This window comes from Garra rufa, chromosome 8 (assembly GCF_049309525.1).
Source record: "Garra rufa chromosome 8, GarRuf1.0, whole genome shotgun sequence".
NCBI lineage: Eukaryota > Metazoa > Chordata > Actinopteri > Cypriniformes > Cyprinidae > Garra > Garra rufa.
This window is the reverse complement of record NC_133368.1, coordinates 49,418,084-49,441,847: the sequence shown is the minus strand read 5'-3', so window position 1 is coordinate 49,441,847 and position 23,764 is coordinate 49,418,084. Positions and strand designations below refer to the sequence as shown.

At 32.2% G+C, this 23,764-nt stretch overlaps 3 protein-coding genes across 4 annotated transcripts in view; 1 reads left to right on the top strand and 2 right to left on the bottom strand.

The window, feature by feature from the left end:
- ofd1 (OFD1 centriole and centriolar satellite protein) overlaps positions 1 to 12,489 on the bottom strand; it is a 29,103-nt gene extending 16,614 nt beyond the window's left edge. The window contains exons 1-12 of the mRNA XM_073845384.1: positions 12,186 to 12,489; positions 9,974 to 10,162; positions 9,739 to 9,807; positions 9,586 to 9,613; positions 7,192 to 7,299; positions 6,710 to 6,846; positions 5,060 to 5,233; positions 4,874 to 4,980; positions 3,508 to 3,627; positions 2,837 to 2,910; positions 2,648 to 2,739; positions 2,286 to 2,475 (exon numbers count right to left, since the gene is read on the bottom strand). Of these exons, the coding sequence (XP_073701485.1) occupies positions 2,286 to 2,475; positions 2,648 to 2,739; positions 2,837 to 2,910; positions 3,508 to 3,627; positions 4,874 to 4,980; positions 5,060 to 5,233; positions 6,710 to 6,846; positions 7,192 to 7,299; positions 9,586 to 9,613; positions 9,739 to 9,807; positions 9,974 to 10,162; positions 12,186 to 12,281 (1,384 nt within the window). The 5' untranslated portion in view covers positions 12,282 to 12,489. The remainder of the gene's footprint in view (positions 1 to 2,285; positions 2,476 to 2,647; positions 2,740 to 2,836; positions 2,911 to 3,507; positions 3,628 to 4,873; positions 4,981 to 5,059; positions 5,234 to 6,709; positions 6,847 to 7,191; positions 7,300 to 9,585; positions 9,614 to 9,738; positions 9,808 to 9,973; positions 10,163 to 12,185) is intronic.
- An 18-nt stretch (positions 12,490 to 12,507) lies between these two features.
- trappc2 (trafficking protein particle complex subunit 2) lies at positions 12,508 to 15,025 on the top strand. Of its 2 annotated transcripts, none has more exons than XM_073845388.1 (4): positions 12,508 to 12,873; positions 12,972 to 13,120; positions 14,462 to 14,543; positions 14,624 to 15,025. In XM_073845388.1, exons 1-4 carry the CDS (start codon positions 12,781 to 12,783, stop codon positions 14,720 to 14,722), a joined length of 423 nt encoding a protein of 140 aa, XP_073701489.1. In that variant the 5' UTR covers positions 12,508 to 12,780; the 3' UTR covers positions 14,723 to 15,025. The 2 variants fall into 2 exon arrangements, with proteins under 2 accessions (XP_073701489.1, XP_073701488.1); XM_073845387.1 differs by having other exon boundaries at positions 12,969 to 13,120.
- rab9a (RAB9A, member RAS oncogene family) lies at positions 14,723 to 23,103 on the bottom strand. Its single transcript, XM_073845385.1, has 4 exons — positions 22,978 to 23,103; positions 21,526 to 21,574; positions 18,407 to 18,439; positions 14,723 to 17,986 (listed from the first exon to the last, which is right to left on the bottom strand). The coding sequence occupies exon 4, from the start codon at positions 17,965 to 17,967 to the stop codon at positions 17,362 to 17,364; it is 606 nt and encodes a 201-aa protein (XP_073701486.1). The 5' UTR covers positions 17,968 to 17,986; positions 18,407 to 18,439; positions 21,526 to 21,574; positions 22,978 to 23,103; the 3' UTR covers positions 14,723 to 17,361.
- Between the last annotated feature and the right edge of the window lie 661 nt (positions 23,104 to 23,764).

Genomic DNA, 23,764 nt, shown 5'->3' with positions numbered 1-23,764 from the left:
GTTAATTTTTTTTACCCTTTTCACCCGCAGTGTCTCGCCTGAAGACCTATGATAGCTCTACATTTCAGCCCGTCGTAGATCGGACACGGGCCGGGCATTGGTCCTGTTTTAGACTTCTCTGTATTTTTATATTTTAGACATCTATCAATGGTGATTAAAAAAAAATTGCAACACAAGACCAGGTCCCACCTGCAGCAGCATTGAGCGTGCCTTCAGCGCAGATGGAAGAGTTTCACGTTCAAGTGCACGCAATAAGCTAAAGCTTGCCACAAAACACCGGCAAAAGTAATATATTTTATATTTTATATGATATTTTAATTATTTATTTATAAACTAGTGTTTATAGTCAGTGTTGCAAGGATAAAGTTAACGATCCTCCTCATCCATGTCCTCATTGGATGCGCCTCATTGGATGCATCTTTACCGATTATCAATTACATTTTATTTTCTTATGTAGTATTTTAGCGCTTTCTACATATATATTTATCATGTATGTGATGCATGTATTCGCAGAGTTTCGGTTCATTTTTGAGACAGCAGAGAACGCATCGTGTTTGTTTTCTTTATTTTATAAAAGCACAACGTTTTGTTGAAATCGTGAGTGCTCACAAATAAATGTAGACCCTTTAAAAAAAAGTAAGTGATCTCGCTGCCCCCTCAATGTCCTAAAAAACATGTTTTAGCTTCCACTCTCCACACAAACGACCGGATATGCACCCATCGTTTAAACTAGCATTGTTATATGCTTTAACTGTTTTAAACAGTGTTGTTTTCGTCAACGATGACGATGACGAAATCATTTCGTTGACGCCACTTTTTTTCATGACGATAACGAGACGATGACGAGATAAAAATGGCTCGTTGATGACTAAAACATGACGAGACGTGTGTGAGTTTTCGTTGACGAGACGAGAATAGACGAAAATGTTAGTGGGTGGTCCGTCAGACGTTTAAAATGCATGACATTTCCGCTTATTGTGCATGCCAATTAAAACTTAAAAAGTATCTGACGCTATGGCAAGCCGTTTTAGCATTAAATACTCTTTGCTATACTAGTATGGCAAGCCGTTTTAGCATTAAATACTCTTTGCTGTACTAGTATGGCAAGCCGTTTTAGCATTAAATAGTCTTTGCTGTACTAGTATGGCAAGCCGTTTTAGCATTAAATACTCTTTGCTGTACTAGTATGGCAAGCCGTTTTAGCATTCCATCCTTGTTTGTCTTTTATGTTCTAAAACATTCCTTCATTATTGTAATTATTGGTGAAAATAGTCGATCCGGAAGCTCACATTGTGTTGAACTATAGATCTGCTATTTTCAGAACTTATAAGTGACACTACCCAACAGCAAAATACTTACTGACCTACATTAATTTGTTAAAAGACTACCTTTTTCCCTTTTTTTTGACTAAAACTAGACTAAAACCTTTTTGACTTTTCGCCGACTAAAATTGGACTAAAACTATCACATATAGAAGTGACTAAAATTTGACTAAAACTAAGAAGCATTTTAGTCCAAAAGACTAAGACTAAGACTAAATCTAAGATGGTTGTCAAAAACAACACTGGTTTTAAATATATAGACTTTATTTTAGCCAAGTCGTGATATGAGAAGGCAAAATTGATCAAACATAGACTATGATCGACCTTAAGAAGCAAAAAGCTTGTATTTAATGAAAAAAAAAAAATGCTCCAAATGTTTCTTTCTAAATTAAATGAATAAAAATAACACTAAATTTGTCATTACAAACAAAACCGAACCATTTTAATTGCTAAAACCGCGGGACCTCTACCGTGCAGTAAGTATCCTGCCATTTTACAGAAAAACAGTGGGTTGCTCTGAAGCGTTTCTCTGTCCTTCACCCCCCTTCGTTCCTCGTTTTCCCAGTAAACGCACAATTGCAGCCAAAATGGCCAAATTAACAAGCAGAGCACATCCAAACAGACCACTTCTCTTGTTTGTTTGGAGCTCTGTTATCCCTGTTTGACCCCGTTAGATTTGAGCCTGAACTGCAATGAACTGAAACAAAAAGCGAGAGATTTCAGAAACACTCTTTCCCAGAAATTATCCTGCGCTTGTTTTTGCATATTTAGTCCGCAAATGTTTGTTGTTTGTTTTTCCTCCTCAGAATAGAAGGTCAAACAAACTGGCTTGAAACATGAATAGTTTTTCCATTCAAATCCTGCTGAAATATTATTGATAAATGGAATTGATTATAAGAGTTGGAATAATGTTGGTTCACCAATTCATATACAAATAAAGCCATTTCAAACTTGATCTGAGACCTTGTCTGAGTGTCTGGTTCTCCTGGCGGTTGTCCTCCAGCTGCTGTTTGATCAGTCTGATGTGCGTCTGCAGCTCCAGTGTGTCTTTCTTCAGCGCTGGATAGTCGCTCATGTTTTCTAGTCTCTCTCGCAGCAGCTCGTTCTGTTGGGCCAGAAGAGACGCCTGCGACCGGGACGACTCCAGCTCCATCTACATCACATATGAACAACACAATTTTCATTTCTGAGTATTAGCCTCGCAGGAGAGAGTTCGTAAGGCATAAAAACAACCTAAAACGAAATAACAACTCATTACTGTCAAGCTTAGAAAGACAAATTGTCTTTGGTACAGATGAGAACAGAAATTAAACAGTGTGTTTTACCAGTAGACGTTTAACTTCTGATGAACTTCTCTCATGTTCTTCTGCCTTTGCATCAATAACAGCAGATTCCTTCTGCAGACGAACCATTTCTTCTGTAAATGGAAAAATAAAACATCAACAATAACAGTACAGATCAATAAAACACTAGATACACTGTATCAGTTATATATGACTTTTCTAAATACACACCTTTAATCCTTTTCTCATTTTCTGCCAGTTTCTCTGTTCTCTTTGTGTAATCCTCCTTCAGCTCCAGCTGATATCTAAAACAGTTCACAATGATATTTATAAGTGTGATTTCTTTACTGTTAATGCCCTTTGTTGCTGGCAGGACTTTTTCATGGTTTTATTTGATCAAAAATAATAAAAATATTATTACAATGTAAAATACCTCTTTCTATGTGAACATCTGTTACAACGTAATTTATTTCTGTGATCAAAGCTGAATTTTCTGCATCATTACTCCAGCCTTAAGTGTCACATGATCCTTCAGAAAATCATTCTAATATACTGAATTGCTTCTCAAGAAACATTTCTTATTATTAGCAATGTTGCCAAAAAATTTTTTTTTGCATTTTATTTTACAGGAATCACAGATGAATAGAAAGTTCAAAAGAACAGCATTTATTTAAAACAGAAATCTATTGTAACATTATAAATATCTTTACTGAACAATTTAATAAAAATAAACAAATCTCACCACCCCTAGACTTATTAACAGTAGTGCATTTTAACTACAAAATGAAAGTTCATCTTTCATCAGGGATTGCATCTTGAGTCACAAGAGCACCATCTGCAGGACTGGCAAGAGTAACAGTCATTAAAAACATAAATAGAAATTATTTAAGTTAATTACTTACTTTGCTAATTCACTCTTCAGTTTCTGGTCAAATGTGTCTTCCATGGTCTTCACAGACAGCTCTCTCCTCCTCAGAAGATCATCCATGGTCTTTACCTTATCCTCTTGCAGCTTACAGGTTCTATATCATTAGGGCAAAATTCTTATATTGATATTGTATATAAGATGTTCCATGATATTCATGACAATAAATAATATATTAAAAAAATAAATATATATTTATCAATATTTTTTAATTTGCATATTTTTATTTTGATTATAGCTAAAGTGCTCATAATTTAGTTTTTTTGTATTAATTATAAATATTTAGAATCTTTTTAGTGAATTTTAGTCACTTTGTTATTTGTTATGTTTGTTTTTATTAGCCTTTATTAATTTTTATTTTAGTTTAGTAATATTAGTACTTTAATCTTAAACTTATTTTTTTAATTAGTTGCCAAAAACGACATTTCAAATGTTCATTAAGTCCATTTTTTTCATCTAATATGTATAATAGATGTACAATAATTTTTATTCTTAACTGTTTTAATTAATTTTAAATCAATCATTTTAAATGTTCTTAAATTCTTTGTTTTTATTGTTGTGATTGTTTTTTTAATAATTATTTTAGCTCCTCATATATACAGCACTTTAAATTACCATTGTGTGTGAAATGTGCTTTATAAATAAATAAAGCCTTGCCTAATATTTATATTTCACTTTATATAAGCTTTATTACAATAACCAGTTTTAGTTAATAATAACAGTGCTTCACATTTAAAGAAACACATCAAGGTTAACAGAAGTCTTATTTTAGTATTATTTATATACTATTCTGCCCTCCAAAGGCAAAGCGCAGTAACTACACATTTGGTCAAAATTGAATTAAGGATTAAAATAGACTTTGTGACAACCGTTTTGAATTGTGGCAAAGTCTCCTTGTTCAATTTTGTCCCGTGTCAGAAAAAGGAGAGTGCCAACATGGTTGACTAGCTGGTTTAAACATTTAAAGGGCATTTTCTCCGTTTCAGTGTTGGTGTAGTTACTGCACTTTGCCTTTGGAGGGCAGTATTATAGTATTTAAAATTGTGTTTCAATTTTTATTTTAATTTTTAATTAAAGTGTTTGCAATTCTGTGTTTTTGTCATGTTGTTTCTTTTTATTTATTAGCATTTAAAAAAAAAAAAAATTTATATTTGCAGTTTTCATTTTAATTGTAGTCACTCTTATGTTTGTCATATGCTTGTTTTTTACTAGTTTATTTATTTTCAGCTTTGTCATGTTTGTTTTCATTAGTTTTGTATTTATTATTTTTATTTCATTTTTAGTTCAGTAATATTACTACTTCACTTTACACTAGTGTTTTTGGTAAAATAACTAGTACTGACTTGTCAAAGGCCTCCATCCTCTGTTTAAGCTCCGTCTCTCTGCTCCGCGCAGATTCGATTTCTTTCAGCAGGGCTTGTCTTTGATTATAAATCTCCTTTTCCTCTATCTGAATTAATTGGAGAAGATTAAAGTTAACAATCTGTGTGTATTTGCATGTATTTTCTGGCAGTAGTGAGACTCAGTACCTCCTGTTGTTTCTGTAACCTCTCAATGGCGTTTTTCTCTCGGGCCATCAGAGTCTCAGACTTCAGCTCGAACGTTCTCTCCATGTCTCGCCGCAGCTCCAAGATTTCTCTCCGCGAGGCTTCTTTCTCGTCTCTCTTCACCTTTGTGATCTCCACCTCCATGAAGTGCTGCAGCTACATAGAGAGGGTACAAATGCTCTGTTGAGATCTTTAAGTGCTATTACAATGTAAACTCAGGGTTTGTACAAATACTGCAAAATGACATTCCAGGACTTTCAAATATTTTAAGCGCTACTTTTTTGATTTTCAAGGACTTCAATCAGAGATCTCACCTATGTCTTTTATTTCAAAAAAACTGAAACAGGTTTGTATTTGTGTATACTTTCTCTTTTTTTCTTTGTATTGTTTTTATAACTAAGAAAAAAAAAAAAAAAACGGAAAAAAAGATTCACGAAATTGCGCCAAAATCCCAATCTGAATCAAATGATTTGTAATCCACGCTACGTAGATCCGATCTAAAGCAAAAGATTCACAAACCACAATTTCAAATCAGGACTTGGAGTGCGGATCATGAATCATCTGCGCATCGCGAATCGTTTGATTTGAATCATTCGATTCGCTAAAAGATTCACAAACCACAATTTCAAATCAGGACTTGGAGTGCGGATCATGAATCATCTGCGCATCGCGAATCGTTTGATTTGAATCATTCGATTCGCTAAATGATTCACAAACCCGTTCCAATCTAAATCAAATGATTCGCGATCTGAGATTTGAAGTCCAGATCTGAAACAAATGATTGGCAATACGCAATTTAATTGGAGCACTTCAGTGAAACAATGAATCATTTTGTGATGCAACGGTTTAATTGATTCGGTTTCGAAAAGCTATGTTCCACCCATCACTACATTCTTTTTAAAATCGTTACAAGCGATGTTGAAATTAAAAATGAATGGCTCTTTTTTTTTTATTTGACCTGTTTTTGTTCTCTAGTGAATCGCTTGAAATGAATGATCTAAGTCACGAGTTTGAATCAATCGGAGCGGTTCCAGCATAAATGACTCAATTGATTCGGTTCACATATTCAACAATGTGTATACGGCACTATCACTACTACTCCTTACTAAGCTCGATTTTTTTTCTGACATTAACTGAAATAAGCGAAAAAAGGTATGTTTTTCGAATTGTGTAAATTTTGCTTAAAAAGATTTTTGCTTATTTGCAGATCACAAATCATTTGACTTAGATCGAAACTTTGCGTATCGTGAATCGTTTGATAAGAATCATTCAATTCGCGAAATAACTCACAAACCCGTTCCAATCTAAATCAAATGATTCGCAATACAAGAATTGAAGTCCCGATCTGAAACAAATGATTCGCAATACTCAAATCGATTGGAGCGTTTCGAAACAGTGAATCATTTTGCGACTCAACAGTTTAAGCGAAAAAGTATGCTTTTTAAAATCGTCACAAGTGATGCTGAAATTGAAAATGAATGGCTCTTTTAGTTTGACCTATTTTTTCGAAGTCATGAGTTTGAATCAATCAGAGCAGTTCCAGCGTAAATGACTCAATTGATTCGGTTCATAAGCTCCTTGTTCGAACTCTGTAAACTACTGGAAAGGTGGTGGAAATAAACACTGACAGACCTTTGCTTTAAGCTCGACCTGCGCTTGTTCCTGTATCTCCTTCCTGTACTCCGCAAGCTTGGCCTCGACTGACGCCCAGCGATCACCTCTGTGCCGAAGAACTTCATACTCCTCATCAATCAGCTGCAACTTCTCCACTTGAAAACAGGTAAAGATGAAGACGTTTTGTTAGACTCTTTCATAATGTTTAATATGACTGAAAGGAATTTAAAATAAACAGGTGAAATATAAATAAAAAAAGACTTTTTTGCATAATAATGGAATTAAATATGGCAAAATATAGACAAATTATAAATAATGTATTTGTCCTCACAAATGGCACATACATCTTTTCAAAATGCTTTTGACAGAAGTCTCTTCTGCTCACCTAGGCTGCATTTATTTTTTATCAAAAATACAGTCAAATGTTATATTGTGAAATATTGTTACAATTTATAATGGCTGTTTGCTATTTAAATCTATGTTAAAACGCTTAGGCTCACCGAGTGATTCTTTATGCGCTGATATGGAGGTGGTTTGTGTGGAATTATCGCAGCAGTCTGTGTGAATGTGATGGTCAGTGAGCTCTGTGAAGAGACTCATCAGGAAACCTGCAGTGATAAAACAACATTCATCTTGATGTTCATCACAGAGCAATGACGTCAAACGCTGTCCACAACATATTTACTGCCACTATCTTACAATTTACTGAGGCAGACAAGATATTCAACAAGAAAACAATTGTAAGATTGGATTTTATCCATTATAAACAGTGTGTTTTGTACTAAAAAGGAAATAGGAATAGTCTATCTACATTATACATTTTGATAAAAGATTACTAAGAATGATTAATGAAAATAACGCTAACTTTAAATAACTACAAGCTACACAGGATTTTATTAACAGTTTTGAAAAGAAAACTATTATTGATAGTTTAATAGTTTAAAAACTATTATCTTATGTATTTATTTATGATTTAACACCATATCTACTGCAATGGCTATATTTAAGGCATTAAATATATTATGATTACAATATTATTTCTCTACATTGTTTACAATAATTTAATTATTTACAAAAATACACTACCAGTCAAAAGTTTTTGAACCGTAAGAATCTTTTTAAAGAAGTCTCTTTTACTCACCAAGCCTGCATTTATTTGATCCAAAGTACAGCAATAGCAGTAAAATTGTGAAATATTTTTACTGTTTAAAATGACTGTTTTCTATTTTAACATATTTTAAACTGTAATTTATTCCTGTGATTTCAAAGCTGAATTTTCAGCATCATTACTTCAGTCTTCAGTGTCACATGATCCTCAAAACGCATGTAGTACTATTATGTTGAAAACAGCAGAGTAGAATTTTTTTAAAGATTTTCTGATAAATATAATATTCAGAAAAACAGCATTTATCTGAAATAGAAACATTTTGTAACATTATAAATGTTTATAAACATTCTAAAACATTATAATGTTAATGCTATAAAAAGTATTAATTCCCCCCCCACCAACATTTTTTTTATTGACTCCAAGCTTCTAAATGTTATAGTGTATAATGTTACAAATGCTTTTAATTTCAGATAATTGCTGATCTTTAAATTGCTCTATTCATCAAAGAATCCTGAAAAAAATCAGCTGTTTTACATATAGATTTGTTGTTGAGCAGCAAATCAGCATATTAGAATGATTTCTGAAGGATTACGTGACACTGAAGACTGGAGTAATGATGCTGAAATTCAGCTTTGATCACAGGAATAAATTATAATTTAAAATATATTCAAATAGAAAACAGCTATTTTAAACAGTAAAAAATATTTAAAAATTGTACTGTTTTTGTTGTACTTTGGATGAAATAAATGCAGGCTTGGTGAGCATAACAGACTTCTATTAAAAAAAAAAATATATATATATATATATATGCGACCCTGGACCACAAAACCAGTCTTAAGTCGCTGGGGTATATTTGTAGCAATAGCCAAAAATACATTGCATGGGTCAAAATTATTGATTTTTCTTTTATGCCAAAAATCATTAGGAAATTAAGTAAAGATCATGTTCCATGAAGATTTTTTGTAAAATTCCTACTATAAATATATCAAAATGTAATTTTTGATTAGTAATATGCAGTTAAGAACTTAATTTGAAGAACTTTAAAGGTGATTTTCTCAGCATTTTGATTTTTTTGCACCCTCAGATTCCAGATTTTCAAATAGATGTATCTCGGCCAAATATTGTCCTATCCTAACAAACCATACATCAATAGAAAGCTTATTTCCCTGGACCACAAAACCAGTCATAAGGTTAAATTTTACAAAACTGAGATATATATATATAATATGAAAGCTCAGTAAATAAGCTTTCTATTGATGTATGGTTTGTTAGGACAGGACAATATTTGGCCGAGATACATCTATTTGAAGATCTGGAATCTGAGGGTGCAAAAAATTCAAAAGACTGAGAAAATCACCTTTAAAGTTGTCCAAATTAGGTTCTTAACAATGCATATTACTAATCAAAAATTACATTTTGATACATTTACAGTAGGAATTTTACAAAAAATCTTCATGGAACATGATCTTTACTTAATTTCCTAATGATTTTTGGCATAAAAGAAAAATCAGTAATTTTGACCCATGCAATGTGTTTTTGGCTATTGCTACAAACATACCCCAGCGACTTAAGACACATATGATGTATATATCTCAGTTTTGTAAAATTTAACCTTATGACTGGTTTTGAGGTCCAGGGTCACACATATACATATATATATATATATATATATATATATATATATATATATATATATGGTAGTATATATATGAAATAATAACAAAAAGGTTTTAAAGTAAATCCTACACTATATTTTTTTCAGTGTAGCTGCATGATCATAACCTACCTGTCTGTCCCTTCTGGATATGTGATACCTGCCGAATGTAAAAGAAGGAGAAAAAGAGAAATTATGTTGTGTTATGGCACAGCAACGACTAATTGAATAACATTTAAAAACACAGAAACATAAATAAATATGTTTTAAATAAAAAGTTATCACCAGAGATTTGTATAACGGTGTGTGAGAGCTGATCTTCATGAGCTGCAGGAGCTCTCTGGCTGATAACACCTAGATAAGGCCAACAAAAACAAGATCTGGCTCAAATATAGTTTTTTAATTGTGATTTTCAATGCGCTTTATTCATAATGTATATTTAAAAAAATGATGTGTCATAAAATAATTGCAAAATCATGCAGAGCTTTTCAATAACGTGTATGAAGTCATGTGAAATCACCTTGTCTTTGCTCATTCCACATTCGGGGAAGAAGACAGACAGTGTGTAGTCGTACCCGGTGCTCCGCAGGTGATCAATGATGACGCTGTTGCATGCGGTGACTAACACAGTGTGAGCGTGAGCTGCGGCGTCTCCTCTCCGGACCGTCGTTGGCTGCAGCTCCTGGATCAGCTGATTCCGCAGCTGCGTCTGGAAAACACATGAGAAAACACTACTAAAGATGTGTGTGTCAGAATACTGTTGACAAATTTGATAATTTAACAAAGTCATGCCTAAAAGATGAAATATGTAAGATTTAGTCATTTCCAACCCTGTTCCAGGAAAATCTCAACAGTCTCCCGGAACTCATTCCTTTGATCAGTGAGTTTATTTACTTGCTACAGTCAAAGGCAAAAGTTTACATACGCCTTGCAGAATCTGCAAAATGTTAACTATTTTACCAAAATAAGAGTGATCATACAAAAGCGTGTTATTTTTTATTTAGTACTGACCTGAATAAGATTTCACATAGAAGACATAGTCCACAAGAAAAAAAAAATAGTTGAAATTATAAAAATGACCTCATTCAAAAGTTTACACCCCCTTGATTCTTAAAGGGGTAGTTCACTTTCAGAACAAAAATTTGCAGATACTGTACTCACCTCCTTGCCATCCAAGATTTTCATGTCTTTCTTTCTTCAGTCACAAAGAAATTGTGTTTTTTGAGGAAAACATTTCAGGATTTCTCTCCATATAATGGACTTCTATGGTGCCCCTGAGTTTGAACTTCCAAAATGCAGTTTAAATGCAGCTTCAAAGGACTCTAAACAATCCCAGGTGAGGAAGAAGGGTCTTATCTAGCGAAACGATCGGTTATTAAAAAAAAAAAAAAAAAAATCATCTTGTTGATCCAGACAAGACAAGCATTTGAGGAGTATATAAACTGTAATTTTTTTTGTAAATAACCCTTCGTTTTGCTAGATAAGACCCTTTTTTCCTCGGCTGTGATGGTTTAGAGCCCTTTGAAGCTGCATTTTGAAAGTTCAAACTCAGGGGCACCATAGAAGTCCATTATATGGAGAGAAATCCTGAAACGTTTTCCTCAAAAAAACATAATTTCCTTACGACTAAAGAAAGAAAGACATGAACATCTTGGATGACAAGGAGGTGAGTACAGTATCTGTAAATTTTTGTTCTGAAAGTGAACTACTCCTTTAATTTTGACTTCTTTTTTTCTGAAAACAAGACAATAATTTGTTGTCTAGAAAATCCTTCTTGATTTCAGACGTTTTAAATATTTTGGTTGGAAACAAGACAAAATCTAAGTAGGAAAAACATTTTTTGCAGTGAGACAGATAAACAGATAGACTAGATAGACTTCAGTCGTAAAGATTTTGGTGTTTTTTGAGGAAAACATTTCAGGATTTCTCTCCATATAATGGACTTCTATGGTGCCCAGAGTTTGAACTTCCAAAATGCAGTTTAAATGCAGCTTCAAAGGGCTCTAAATGATCCAAGCCGAGGAAAAAAGGGTCTTATCTAGCGAAATGATTGGTTATTGTCTAAAAACATTATAACTTATATACTTTTTTAATCTCAAACGCTCATCTTGTTGATCCAGACAAGACTAGCATTTGAGGTTAAAAAGTATATAAATTGTAATTTTTTTTTTTGTAAATAACCAATCATTTTGCTAGATAAGACACTTTTTTCCTCAGCTGTGATTCATTTTAGCCCTTTGAAGCTGCATTTTGAAAGTTCAAACTCAGGGGCACCATAGAAGTCCATTATATGGAGAGAAATCCTGAAACGTTTTACTCAAAAAACATAATTTTCTTACGACTAAAGAAAGAAAGACATGAACATCTTGGATGACAAGGGGGTGAGTACATTATCTGTAAATTTTTGTTCTGAAAGTGAACTACTCCTTTTATTTTGACTTTTTTTTCTGAAAACAAGACAATAATTTGTACTTGTCTAGAAAATCCTTCTTGATTTAAGACTTTTTAGATATTTCAGCTGGAAACAAGATTAAAATATAAGTAGGAAAATCTTTTTTTGCAGTGAGACAGATAAACATACTATTAAGAGATGTAGAATACGCTGCAGACTAAGCTTTGGTCTCAGGTTATGGACTTTGTGTAAAATAAACTCTGTAGAAACATCACAAAGTTGACTTTATCGATATAATAACGATATTTAACAGCTGTTGAGGATCTGAGGAAACTCTCACCTTCAGCGCGTCCAGAACCCCGCGGCTCTTGAAGGTCTGATAGAGCTTCTGCCGCATCTCATCCGGAGACAAACTCTCCTCTTTACTTCCAGACATGATCCTTCAGCGATTAACACGACCGTTCAGGCTAATCGATCAACATTTGTCGAATTAATCGATTAGCGATCCGCTACAGACAAACAGCTCCTTGGCAACGCGCGCTGCGGCGCTTTAAAAATCCTAACTGACAACAGAACTGTTGCGTATCCGCATTCGTCATGACGTAAGACTCGCTCAGCGCTCCCATTGGCTGTTTTGTGTCAGCTGGGTTTGCGTAGCGGAAACGGGAACTCTACAATCGCGTAGGATTCTCATCTGCGGGTGTTTCACTTTGTGCTTTATTATTTACAATATTCGCTTTGTGACTTACACAATTAGTTATTTGTCTAAATTAGGTGTTTTAGAATGTATAACTTCTGAAAAAACGTCAACCGGAAGTCATAACATCGCTGGTGAGATTTGTTTACAAATTGTGTGTGTTTATGTTACTGTACTGTAATGTTCATTAGCTAACTGCTGGATTTATGTTTCCAGCTCTAAACACTGATTATTAACAATGTCTGGGAGTTTTTATTTCGTCATGGTGGGTCATCATGATAACCCAGTGTTTGAGATGGAGTTTCTCCCTCCTGGAAAAGCAGAATCAAAGGTTAGTATAATAATAATAATGATGATGTTTAGTGATGAATGATATTACAGTTACAGTAACAGTACTGACTGATGCTGATGGTGTTTATGATCAAGCAGGATGATCACAGACATCTGAACCAGTTCATCGCTCATGCTGCTCTTGATCTGGTTGATGAGAATATGTGGCAGTCCAGCAACATGTACCTGAAGACTGTGGACAAATTCAATGAGTGGTTTGTCTCTGCTTTTGTCACTGCTGGTCATATCCTTTTCAAATACTGCACTTCAGGACATAGTAAGAAATATGCATTATTAAAATTGTTCATATTAATTTTATAATAGGTTTTATTTCAATTTTATATATACATTGATATATAAATTCTTATGTAACAAAACATTTTCAGTGGTTTTTAGTTTTAGTTAACTATAATAACTCAGAGAAATAAAATAAAAAAATAATCTTTTTAACTCCAAAAGAGAACATTTTGCTTTTTTATTAAAGCATTTTAGGTGGTTTTTAGTTAATTAAAACTCTGATAGAAGTAAATAAAATTAATAAATAAATAAAAATAATCTTTTTAACTCTATAAAACAGAAAATTCTGCTTTTGCATTTTTTATTAAAATTGAAAATTGTTATTTATTAAACTTTCATTTTAATTATAATTATATAATATTTAATTTTATATGTACTTTGACATAATTATTTTTTTAAGTAACAAAACATTTTCAGTGTTTTTTTTTTTAGTTTTAGTTAACTATAATAACTTTTATAGAAGTAAATAAATAAAAAAGTAAATAAAAAAGTATCTTTTTAATTCTATGAAACAGAATGCTGCTTTTGCCATTTTTTATTAAAACCGATTTATTTTTTTAATGTAACAAAAAAAACATTTTCATTTCTTTTTAATTTTAGTTAACTATAATAACTCTGATATAGATAAATGAATAAAGTTAATAAATAAAAGTATTTTTATATCTATAAAACTGAGAACATTCTGCTTTTGCAATTAATAAAACTGATTTTTTTTTAATTAAAATTGAAAAATTATATTTTCAATTAATTTTATATTTACTTGCAATTTTGTATAATAAAGTATACCAGTTTTTATTTTTATAATTTCTATATATTTAGTATATATAACATTTTAAGATTTTTTTTTATGTAAATATGTATTACATTTTATTACATTTATTTTTTTACTTTAGTTTTAGTTATTTATCATTACGAAAAATGAGAATGCAAATGTTGCTTTTTAATATTTTTAAATATTTTAATTTATTTAAACTAACAGTTTTAGTTTAGTTAACTATATAACTTATTTTCTGTTTTTTTTTTCTTTTTAACTCTATAATAAAGCTTTGAAAATCAGATAAATTCTACTTTGCATTTTTTTTTAATAAAAACTTAAAATCATATTTTCCGTTAATTGTATATTTATTTGTAATTTTGTATAACAAAGTAAACTAGCTAGTGCTGTCATATCCATCATATTGTTTATTCCAAGGCTGATATACATAAAAAATAATAAGCTTCAGGTTGAAGAATCAGCCATAATTAACAGACCTATTGCATTTATTATTCCTTAACTTTTCTTGCATACATATGAGATTTATTATGCTCCATGATGTTCGGCAAGAGGACGGAATCAAGAACTTCTTTAACGACGTGTATGATCTGTACATCAAGGTAAATATTCTTAGTGATATTTCACTACCATATGAATGTTTTGCATTTGTTTCAAACCATTTTTGTGTCTTTATACCCAGTTTGCAATGAATCCCTTCTATGAAGCCAACGCCCCGATTCGCTCCACAGCTTTCGAAAGGAAAGTGCAGTTTCTCGGGAAGAAGCATCTGCTCAGTTGATTCACTTTATACATGTACTCTTTAGTTTTTGCATTTTTGTCGTCATGCATAAATATACAGATGTGTCGTTCATGTTTAATTTGTTTGCTCTCATCATTGCCAGCTACATCTGTACAACAAATTATGTATTATTTTTTAAAATAAGTGTTTAAGAGCATCAAACAGGAAGGCAAAAAATTACATTTCTGCAGAAATCACACACTGAAACCTTTAAAACACAATAATTATCTGTGGTCAGTTGCATGATGTGTTTGTACATTACTTTTGTCCTTTGTCCAATAATAAACAATTTCATCAAATACAGTTAATATTCAATACTTGTTTAATTTCAATGATCAATGTACAATATTTAACTTTTAGTGCTTCTTTTCAAAGTAAGTGCATCGATGCTTATTTTTTTAGTACAAGTACTGCATATATTTGGCACTCTCTACATAATTGTGTTAATATATATTAGAAATCAGCCACAGTGTATGAACGCCTGTCCTGTATAAGTTAATCACAGTTATAGAAAAAGAAAAACATAAATCAGCATTTTTGTCTTGTTTTCCAGTAAAAATATTCTGAAGATCCAAGATGCATTTACTTAAGAAGCAAAACAACTTGTGATATGATTCTAAAATAATAATAAAAAAAATTTAACTTTAAAAAAAAAAAAAACATAATTTGCCTATGAGGTAAGAAAAATAAATTCAATATACACTGTTGCTCAAAAGTTTTTTTAATGCTTTTTAAAACGACTTTTCTGCTCATCAAGGCTGCGTTTGTTTGATTAAAAATACAGAAAAAACTGTAATATTGTGAAATGTTAATGCCATTTAAAATAGTGGTTTTCTATTTTGATATAGTTTAAAATAGAATTTATTTTCTGTGATGCAAAGCTGAATTTTCAGCATCATTACTCTAGTATTCAGTGTCACATGATCCTTTTTTTGAAAGGATTTTGGAACCTTTAATACTTTTTTTTAGGATTATATGAAATATTAAAAAGAACAGCATTGATTTAAAATAGAAAACATTTGGAACAATAAACACCTTGTTCAAAGTTTGGGGTCAGTAAATCATTTCTTTCCAAGAGAGAAAGAAACAAATACTTTCATTCAGCAAAGATGTGTTAAATTGATTAAAAAAAAAAGACTTACATTATTAGAAAAGATTCTATTTTGAATAAATGCTGTTCTTTCAAACATTTTTTTCATCAAAGAATTATCACAGGTCTCAAAAAAATATTAGGCAGCACAACTGTTTCCAACATTGATAATAAAAGTAATAAATCAGTATATTAGAATGAATTTTGAAGGATCATGTGACACTGAAGACTGGAGTAACAGCGGATAAAAATTCAGCTTTGCATCACAGAAATCAATTATATTTTTAAGTATATTTAAAATAAAAACTTTTTTTTTGAATTGCAATAATATTTCATAATATTACTTTTTTCCGTTTTTTTTTTTTTTTTTGGGCATATAAGACTAAAGCGGAGACACTGCAGGCAAAAACACTGTTTTTTCATGCACCTATCAAGTTTGAGATTTTGGGCTTTTTGGTTTTTCATTAAGTATTTTTTCAGATTAGTGAAAAGAAAACACTCAAAAAACACTGTTAAGTGTTTCTTTTATAACACTTTTATCTATTTGAGTCAATACATTTCAATTACAATGCATATTTTTAAAGGCTGTTTTCTGAAAATGTTTTTTTTCTCCTACATTGAGCCATAAATCTCCGCTTTAGTAAAACTTACACACACCAAACGTTACATTTTTATCCCTGACTATATTCTGAAGGTTTTTACAGAGGGATTTGTTCATATTTGATTTGCTTGATTATATACAACATTTTATTCCCTCAAAGCAAATTTAAAAAACATAGTGTTTCCTGTCTGTTCTAATTTTTTTTCTGAATTATTACAAAATGAGACCCGAAATTCTCTCTGTAAAAACTTTTGACTCTAATATGTCAAAAAAAATAAAGAAACAAGAATTTTGACTTCATCCAGTTTTCGATTTTTGCACTAGAAATGCATGCAAATGTGCATTTGCATATTTAAACCTAACATTTTAGAAAACTTGTAATACAATTTTTTTTTGCAATTATCAATGTTATCAATCAACTAAGTAAGGTCATAACTATTAGTTCATTTTTTTACCCTATTCACCTGCAGTGTCTCACCTTAAAAAAAAAAAACATTAAAAACCTTACTGATCCTACTTTTTTGAGCGGCAGTGTATGACAGGTGAAAAAAAGTGCAATTACACAGCTGTGCTTCTTAAGTAACTTCCTATTCTTTAAAGACTTTTAAAGTATTTTTAATGCAAAACAAGACAGTTTTTTGCAGTGCATTTATTGCATTTGCTCCTCACTATTAGACTGCCATGCAAGACAAAATGATATCCATCTATGCCTGCTCAAATCCCATAAGACAGATATATTTATATGTAAAAAAAAAGACATCTGAATGCACAGAATTGTTTAAATTCAGGCAGTTCAGTTTAGACACAAGAACATCACCCAAAGAAAGCAACCCAGTGTTTAGGAGTAAGTGCATATATCCCAGTAAGTGTATGATGTTCAAATATAAAGCGGACTCATCCGGTTCACTCAAGGAGCATTAAATATCTAATGGAGGTAACTGACGTCCGTTAACAGCATGACGTGCTGCTCCGAGGCTTCCTATGCAGGTTAACGGTGTCTGTTGGAATCAAATGCTCGTGTCGTTCCTCCAAAGCCAGAACTCTTCTGACGGCTTCCTCGAATGCGACCGCGACGTTGGTGGCGTCTTTAGCGCTGGTTTCGAAATACGGATATCCTCCGCTTTCCCTGCACCACTCCTGCGCTTCTTCGCTCGTCACCTGCCTCTCCGTCACGTCCACCTTGTTGCCCAAAACCACGAACGGGAAGCTTTCGGGCTCCTTGACGTCGGCGTAGTAGATGAACTCTTTCTTCCAGTTGTTGAGGTTGTGGAAGCTCTGGCTGTCGTCCACGCTGAAGGTCAGCAGGCAGCAGTCGGAGCCGCGGTAGAAGGGCGTTCGCAGGCTGCGGAATCTCTCCTGGCCGGCCGTATCCCAGATTTGTAAAGTGACCGTGCGGCTGTCGACCTCCAGGTCCTTATTGAGGAACTCCACGCCGATGGTGTGGAAGAGATGGGCGTCGAATTTGTTGGTGACGTAGCGGTTCATCAGGGAACTCTTTCCTACTCCACCGTCGCCCAGGAGAATGACTTTAAGAAGGGACGATTTGGATGACATTGTGTTTGAAGTCGTGGTCCTGTGAATTGAACAACAATTTATCTACACTACTGGTCAAATGTATGGAATAATTAAAACGTTTGGAAAGAATGATTTCCTGCTCAACCAAGGTGCGATTTATTTAATCAAAAATACATTAAATTGTAATAATATTTTACCATTTTTAAAGTACTTGTTTTGTATTTAAAACAAAATTTATTTCTGTGATCATAGCTGAATTTCCAGCATCATTACTTCAGTCTTCAGCGTCACATGATCCTTCAGAAATTATTGTAATATGCCGATTTGCCGAATTGTTATTATTATCATCAATTGTGACCCTGGACCACAAAACCAGTCATAAGAGTAAATTTGAACAAAATCAACTCACAAAATCTGAAAGCTGTACAAATAAGCTTTCCATTGATGTATGGTTGGTTAGAAATTAGGTTTCACTCACCTTTATTGCCTCAAATAATTCATCGTTCAAAACCTGGAACAAAAAAAAAAAAAAAAAGTAAAATTAGGATCTATGCAATAAAGATTTTTGTGTTGTTGCCACTTTTTACAGTCATTCTTTATTCTTGAAACATTCCGACTTTTTTCTCGTAACCTTCCTGAGTTTTTTGTCCTTGAAACATTCCGAATTATTATCCTCAAAACATTCCAACTTTTTTCTCGAAACATTCCAACTTTTCATCCTTTTGTCCTCGAAACATTCCGACTTTATTTTTCAAACATTCCGACTTTATTTTTGAAACATTCTGACTTTTTTCTCGAAACCTTCCTGAATTTTTATCCTCAAAACATTCCAACTTTTTTTCTCAAAACATTCCAACTTTTTATCCTCGAATCATTCAGAATTTTTGTCCTCGAAACATTCCGACTTTTTAACCTTTTGTCCTCGAAACATTCTGACTTTATTTTTGAAACATTCCGACTTTTTTCTCGAAACCTTCCTGAATTTTTATCCTCAAAACATTCCAACTTTTTTTCTCAAAACATTACAAATTTTTATCCTCGAATCATTCAGAATTTTTGTCCTCGAAACATTCCGACTTTTTATCCTTTTGTCCTCGAAACATTCCGACTTTATTTTTGAAACATTCTGACTTTATTTTTTGAAACATTCCGACTTTTTTCTCGAAACCTTCCTGAATTTTTATCCTCAAAACATTCCAACTTTTTTCTCGAAACATTTCAACTTTTCATCCTCGAATCATTCAGAATTTTTGTCCTCGAAACATTCCGACTTTTTATCCTTTTGTCCTCGAAACATTCCGACTTTATTTTTGAAACATTCTGACTTTATTTTTTGAAACATTCTGACTTTTTTCTCGAAACCTTTCTGAATTTTTATCCTCAAAACATTCCAACTTTTTATCCTCGAATCATTCAGAATTTTTGTCCTCGAAACATTCCGACTTTTTATCCTCAAAACATTCCAACTTTTTTTCTCAAAACATTCCAACTTTTTATCCACGAATCATTCAGAATTTTTGTCCTCGAAACATTCCGACTTTATTTTTTGAAACATTCCGACTTTTTTCTCGAAACCTTTCTGAATTTTTATCCTCAAAACATGCCAACTTTTTTTCTCAAAACATTCCAACTTTTTATACTCGAATCATTCAGAATTTTTGTCCTCGAAACATTTCGACTTTATTTTTGAAACATTCTGACTTTTTTCTCGAAACCTTCCTGAATTTTTATCCTCAAAACATTCCAACTTTTTTTCTCAAAACATTCCAACTTTTTTCTCAAAAAATTCCCAACTTTTTATCCTCGAATCATTCAGAATTTTTGTCCTCGAAACATTCTGACTTTTTATCCTCTAAACATTCCGACTTTATTTTTGAAACATTCCGACTATTTTCTTGAAACATTCCAACTTTTTGTCCTCGAATCATTCAGAATTTTTGTCCTCGAAACATTCCAACTTTTTTTCTTGAAACATTCCCAACTTTTCATCCTCGAATCATTCAGAATTTTTGTCCTCGAAACATTCTGACTTTTTATCCTCTAAACATTCCGACTTTATTTTTGAAACATTCCGACTATTTTCTTGAAACATTCCAACTTTTTGTCCTCGAATCATTCAGAATTTTTGTCCTCGAAACATTCCGACTTTATTTTTTGAAGCATTCCGACTTTTTTCTCGAAACCTTTCTGAATTTTTATCCTCAAAACATTCCAACTTTTTTTCTCAAAACATTCCAACTTTTTATCCTCGAATCATTCAGAATTTTTGTCCTCGAAACATTCCGACTTTTTATCCTCTAAACATTCCGACTTTATTTTTGAAACATTCCGACTATTTTCTTGAAACATTCCAACTTTTTGTCCTCGAATCATTCAGAATTTTTATCCTCTAAACATTCCGACTTTATTTTTTGAAACATTCCGACTTTTTTCTCGAAACCTTTCTGAATTTTTATCCTCAAAACATTCCAACTTTTTTCTCAAAACATTCCAACTTTTTATCCTCAAATCATTCAGATTTTTTGTCCTCGAAACATTCCGACTTTTTATCCTCTAAACATTCCGACTTTATTTTTGAAACATTCCGACTATTTTCTTGAAACATTCCAACTTTTTGTCCTCGAATCATTCAGAATTTTTATCCTCTAAACATTCCGACTTTATTTTTGGAAACATTCCGACTTTTTTCTCGAAACCTTTCTGAATTTTTATCCTCAAAACATTCCAACTTTTTTCTCAAAACATTCCAACTTTTTATCCTCGAATCATTCAGAATTTTTGTCCTCGAAACATTCCGACTTTATTTTTGAAACATTCCGACTATTTTCTTGAAACATTCCAACTTTTTGTCCTCGAATCATTCAGAATTTTTATGCTCTAAACATTCCGACTTTATTTTTGAAACATTCCGACTTTATTTTTTGAAACATTCCGACTTTTTTCTCAAAACCTTTCTGAATTTTTATCCTCAAAACATTCCAACTTTTTTCTCAAAACATTCCAACTTTTTATCCTCGAATCATTCAGAATTTTTGTCCTCGAAACATTCCGACTTTTTATCCTCTAAACATTCCGACTTTATTTTTGAAACATTCTGACTTTTTTCTTGAAACATTCCGACTTTTTTCTTGAAACATTCCGACTTTTTTCTCGAAACATTCCCGAATTTTTATCCTCGAAACATTCTGACTTTATTCTCAAAACATTCCGACCTTATTCTCATAATATTCTGACTGTATTCTCGAGACGTTCCAACTTTATTCTCAAACCGTTCTGACTTTATTCTTGTGGTATTTTTTACAAAGTTGTTATTATATCTCAGTGCATATGTTTCTATTGTAGCAGTACTATGAATATGTAGTTTAATTTTCACAAAATCAAAAATAAAACTGAATGAAATTAAATATTCTATCACTTACAACATGTTTATTAAAAATACAAACAATCCTCACTGGTTCTAAAATACCATATGGCTCAATCTTACTACACTAGACAAATAAGATATAACTCAAGGTAACTTTACTCTGTAATTTGCACAGACATAAGAACCCGTTATAACAGTAAATGAAGGCATGAGTACTGTCAGGATGGACTCACAGTAGTTTTCTCTCAGCTGCTGGCGGTCGATCATGTGCTCTTCTCCGTCCTGCATCACATATAATAGTGTGCATTAGAATTCAGACAACATGCAACACAGACAGTGTTTAAGCAGCTGAAATGGAGCGGGCGAACACAACGCCACACAAACACACGCAGGGAATGACTTAATTGCAATTAAACAAGCCTGCTGGGAGAAAACACTAAGTGAATTCACTTGCAGAGACCTGCAGGGCTGATGTGCATCTGTAACAGTGTGGCTGAGACTTTTAAACAATAAATATTTTTACATTTTTATGGAAATCAGTTTTTCCACTTGGTTATTTATTTTTCTTTTTTTTTTCTTTTTATGCATTAAAAATGTTTTGGTAGTGACAATTTTAGATAGTTTTAAAGCTAACTCAAAGATGCTAATCTAGCACAGTTCTGAACAGTTGCACACATATAAAAAAAATGAAATGTTACAGAATAACTCCCCCAAAAAATGGTTTAATTGCAGAAAAATGGTATTCCTTAGTGATGTTTCTTAAAGTTAATTTTTCAGATATTTAAACACATTTATCTTAAATTGATGGGGCCTGTCTACTTATACCTTGCATCTATGAAAGAGGGGGACCCAGAAATATTTCCTGATCATAAATTTAAGGGTGTAGTTAAAATCAGTCTCAGCCAGTGGACTAAAACATACACTGTTTCGAACATGAAAATGCGGGAAAATAACATATAAAATGAATAAAATAAATTTTTTGAACTTCACTTTTTAAAAGGATCAAAAAGATACTTTTAAAAACAACAATAAAAAAAAAATCAATATCATTTTCATTAGTTGAAATTTAGGGGTTTTCCTCCCAATTGAAAGTACCCAATAAATGATTTTACATACATTAAGCTTACTAATATTAAAAATATTATTGCAGGTATCGAAAGATAATAAGGATCTTACATATGAATACTTAAATGCTTTAGTGTTTTTACACATATTGCATAAGGAAAGCATAGTATATGAAAGTAATACAACAAAGAGTAGCATGTATTACTATTATAATTATTATAACACCAAATTATATTACTATTTAAGATAATCTGTACACATTACGGTAATGATCCATTGAATCTATGTAAGTTAGACTGTTTTAATACTGTATATATTATCAATAAGACATGTTTTCATGGCATTGTTCATTTATTTACAAAACTGCAAGCAAAGCAAAAAGATGCTACGACACGGAAAACATTTAACAAACAAACGACGATGTCATTTATAATGATGAAAACCCACCGAAACTATAAATAACTGCTGAGTTGTTGAACTTTTGACTAAAACCGACATAAAAAGTGAATATGAGTCAGTCACAAGGAAATAAACAGCTCTCTCTGTGTATAATGCTGCTAACTGGCGCCTTAAAACAGCGAATTTAACTCATATTAGAACTGAAAGCGATTAGGTCTCACCTGTAGCTGCTTCTGAACACATCGGACTTCAATAACCTGAAATATCGATCCGATAAAAAGAAACAAAACAAGCAATAAAGCAAAACATGACGACTTTCAGTGCTCTTCCTCTGATCTCTGATGGTGCCACAATCGTGCCATCCTATTGGCTGGTGAGTGTCATGTGACTCCGCTGGCTGATAGTCGATCACGTGATGTGTTGCTACATAAACAGAAGAGTTCAGGCCTTGCAACTCATCCAGATTATATGATATTGGTGATACGTAAAGCAAAAAATATATAGATTTTTTTTTTCGTAAGTGAAAAGTTAAAGTTAGACGCTTTGAGGTAAAACTAATCCTCAGAATTGGGACAGAATGCTTCCGCCATTATGTAAATTAATTAAAACTCATTGAGTTAAACCCTTACGAAAATTAACCATGATTTTATTACAGTAAAAATGTAGTAATCTTGTTTTTTTTTTGGCGTATTGATTACTATTTGTATAACCTACAAATACCGTGTAGCAAAACCATGGTCAGTTTGTGGTTATTGTGGTGTAACTAATTTGTAGTAAAACCATGGTTAATTTTCATAAGGGATATTCTATAAATTAATTCTATAAATTAAAAAAACATTTCAAACTTCTTCAGTATTCTTCATAGCCTATATGCCTTTTATTTTTATTATTAAATCTCTTAAATTAAAAATATAGGCCTGTGTATAATTCATAATGTAATTTAGATGTATTATCTAAACTGTTAATGTGCATTTCTGAATATTTATTTTAGCATTTGACATTACTGAA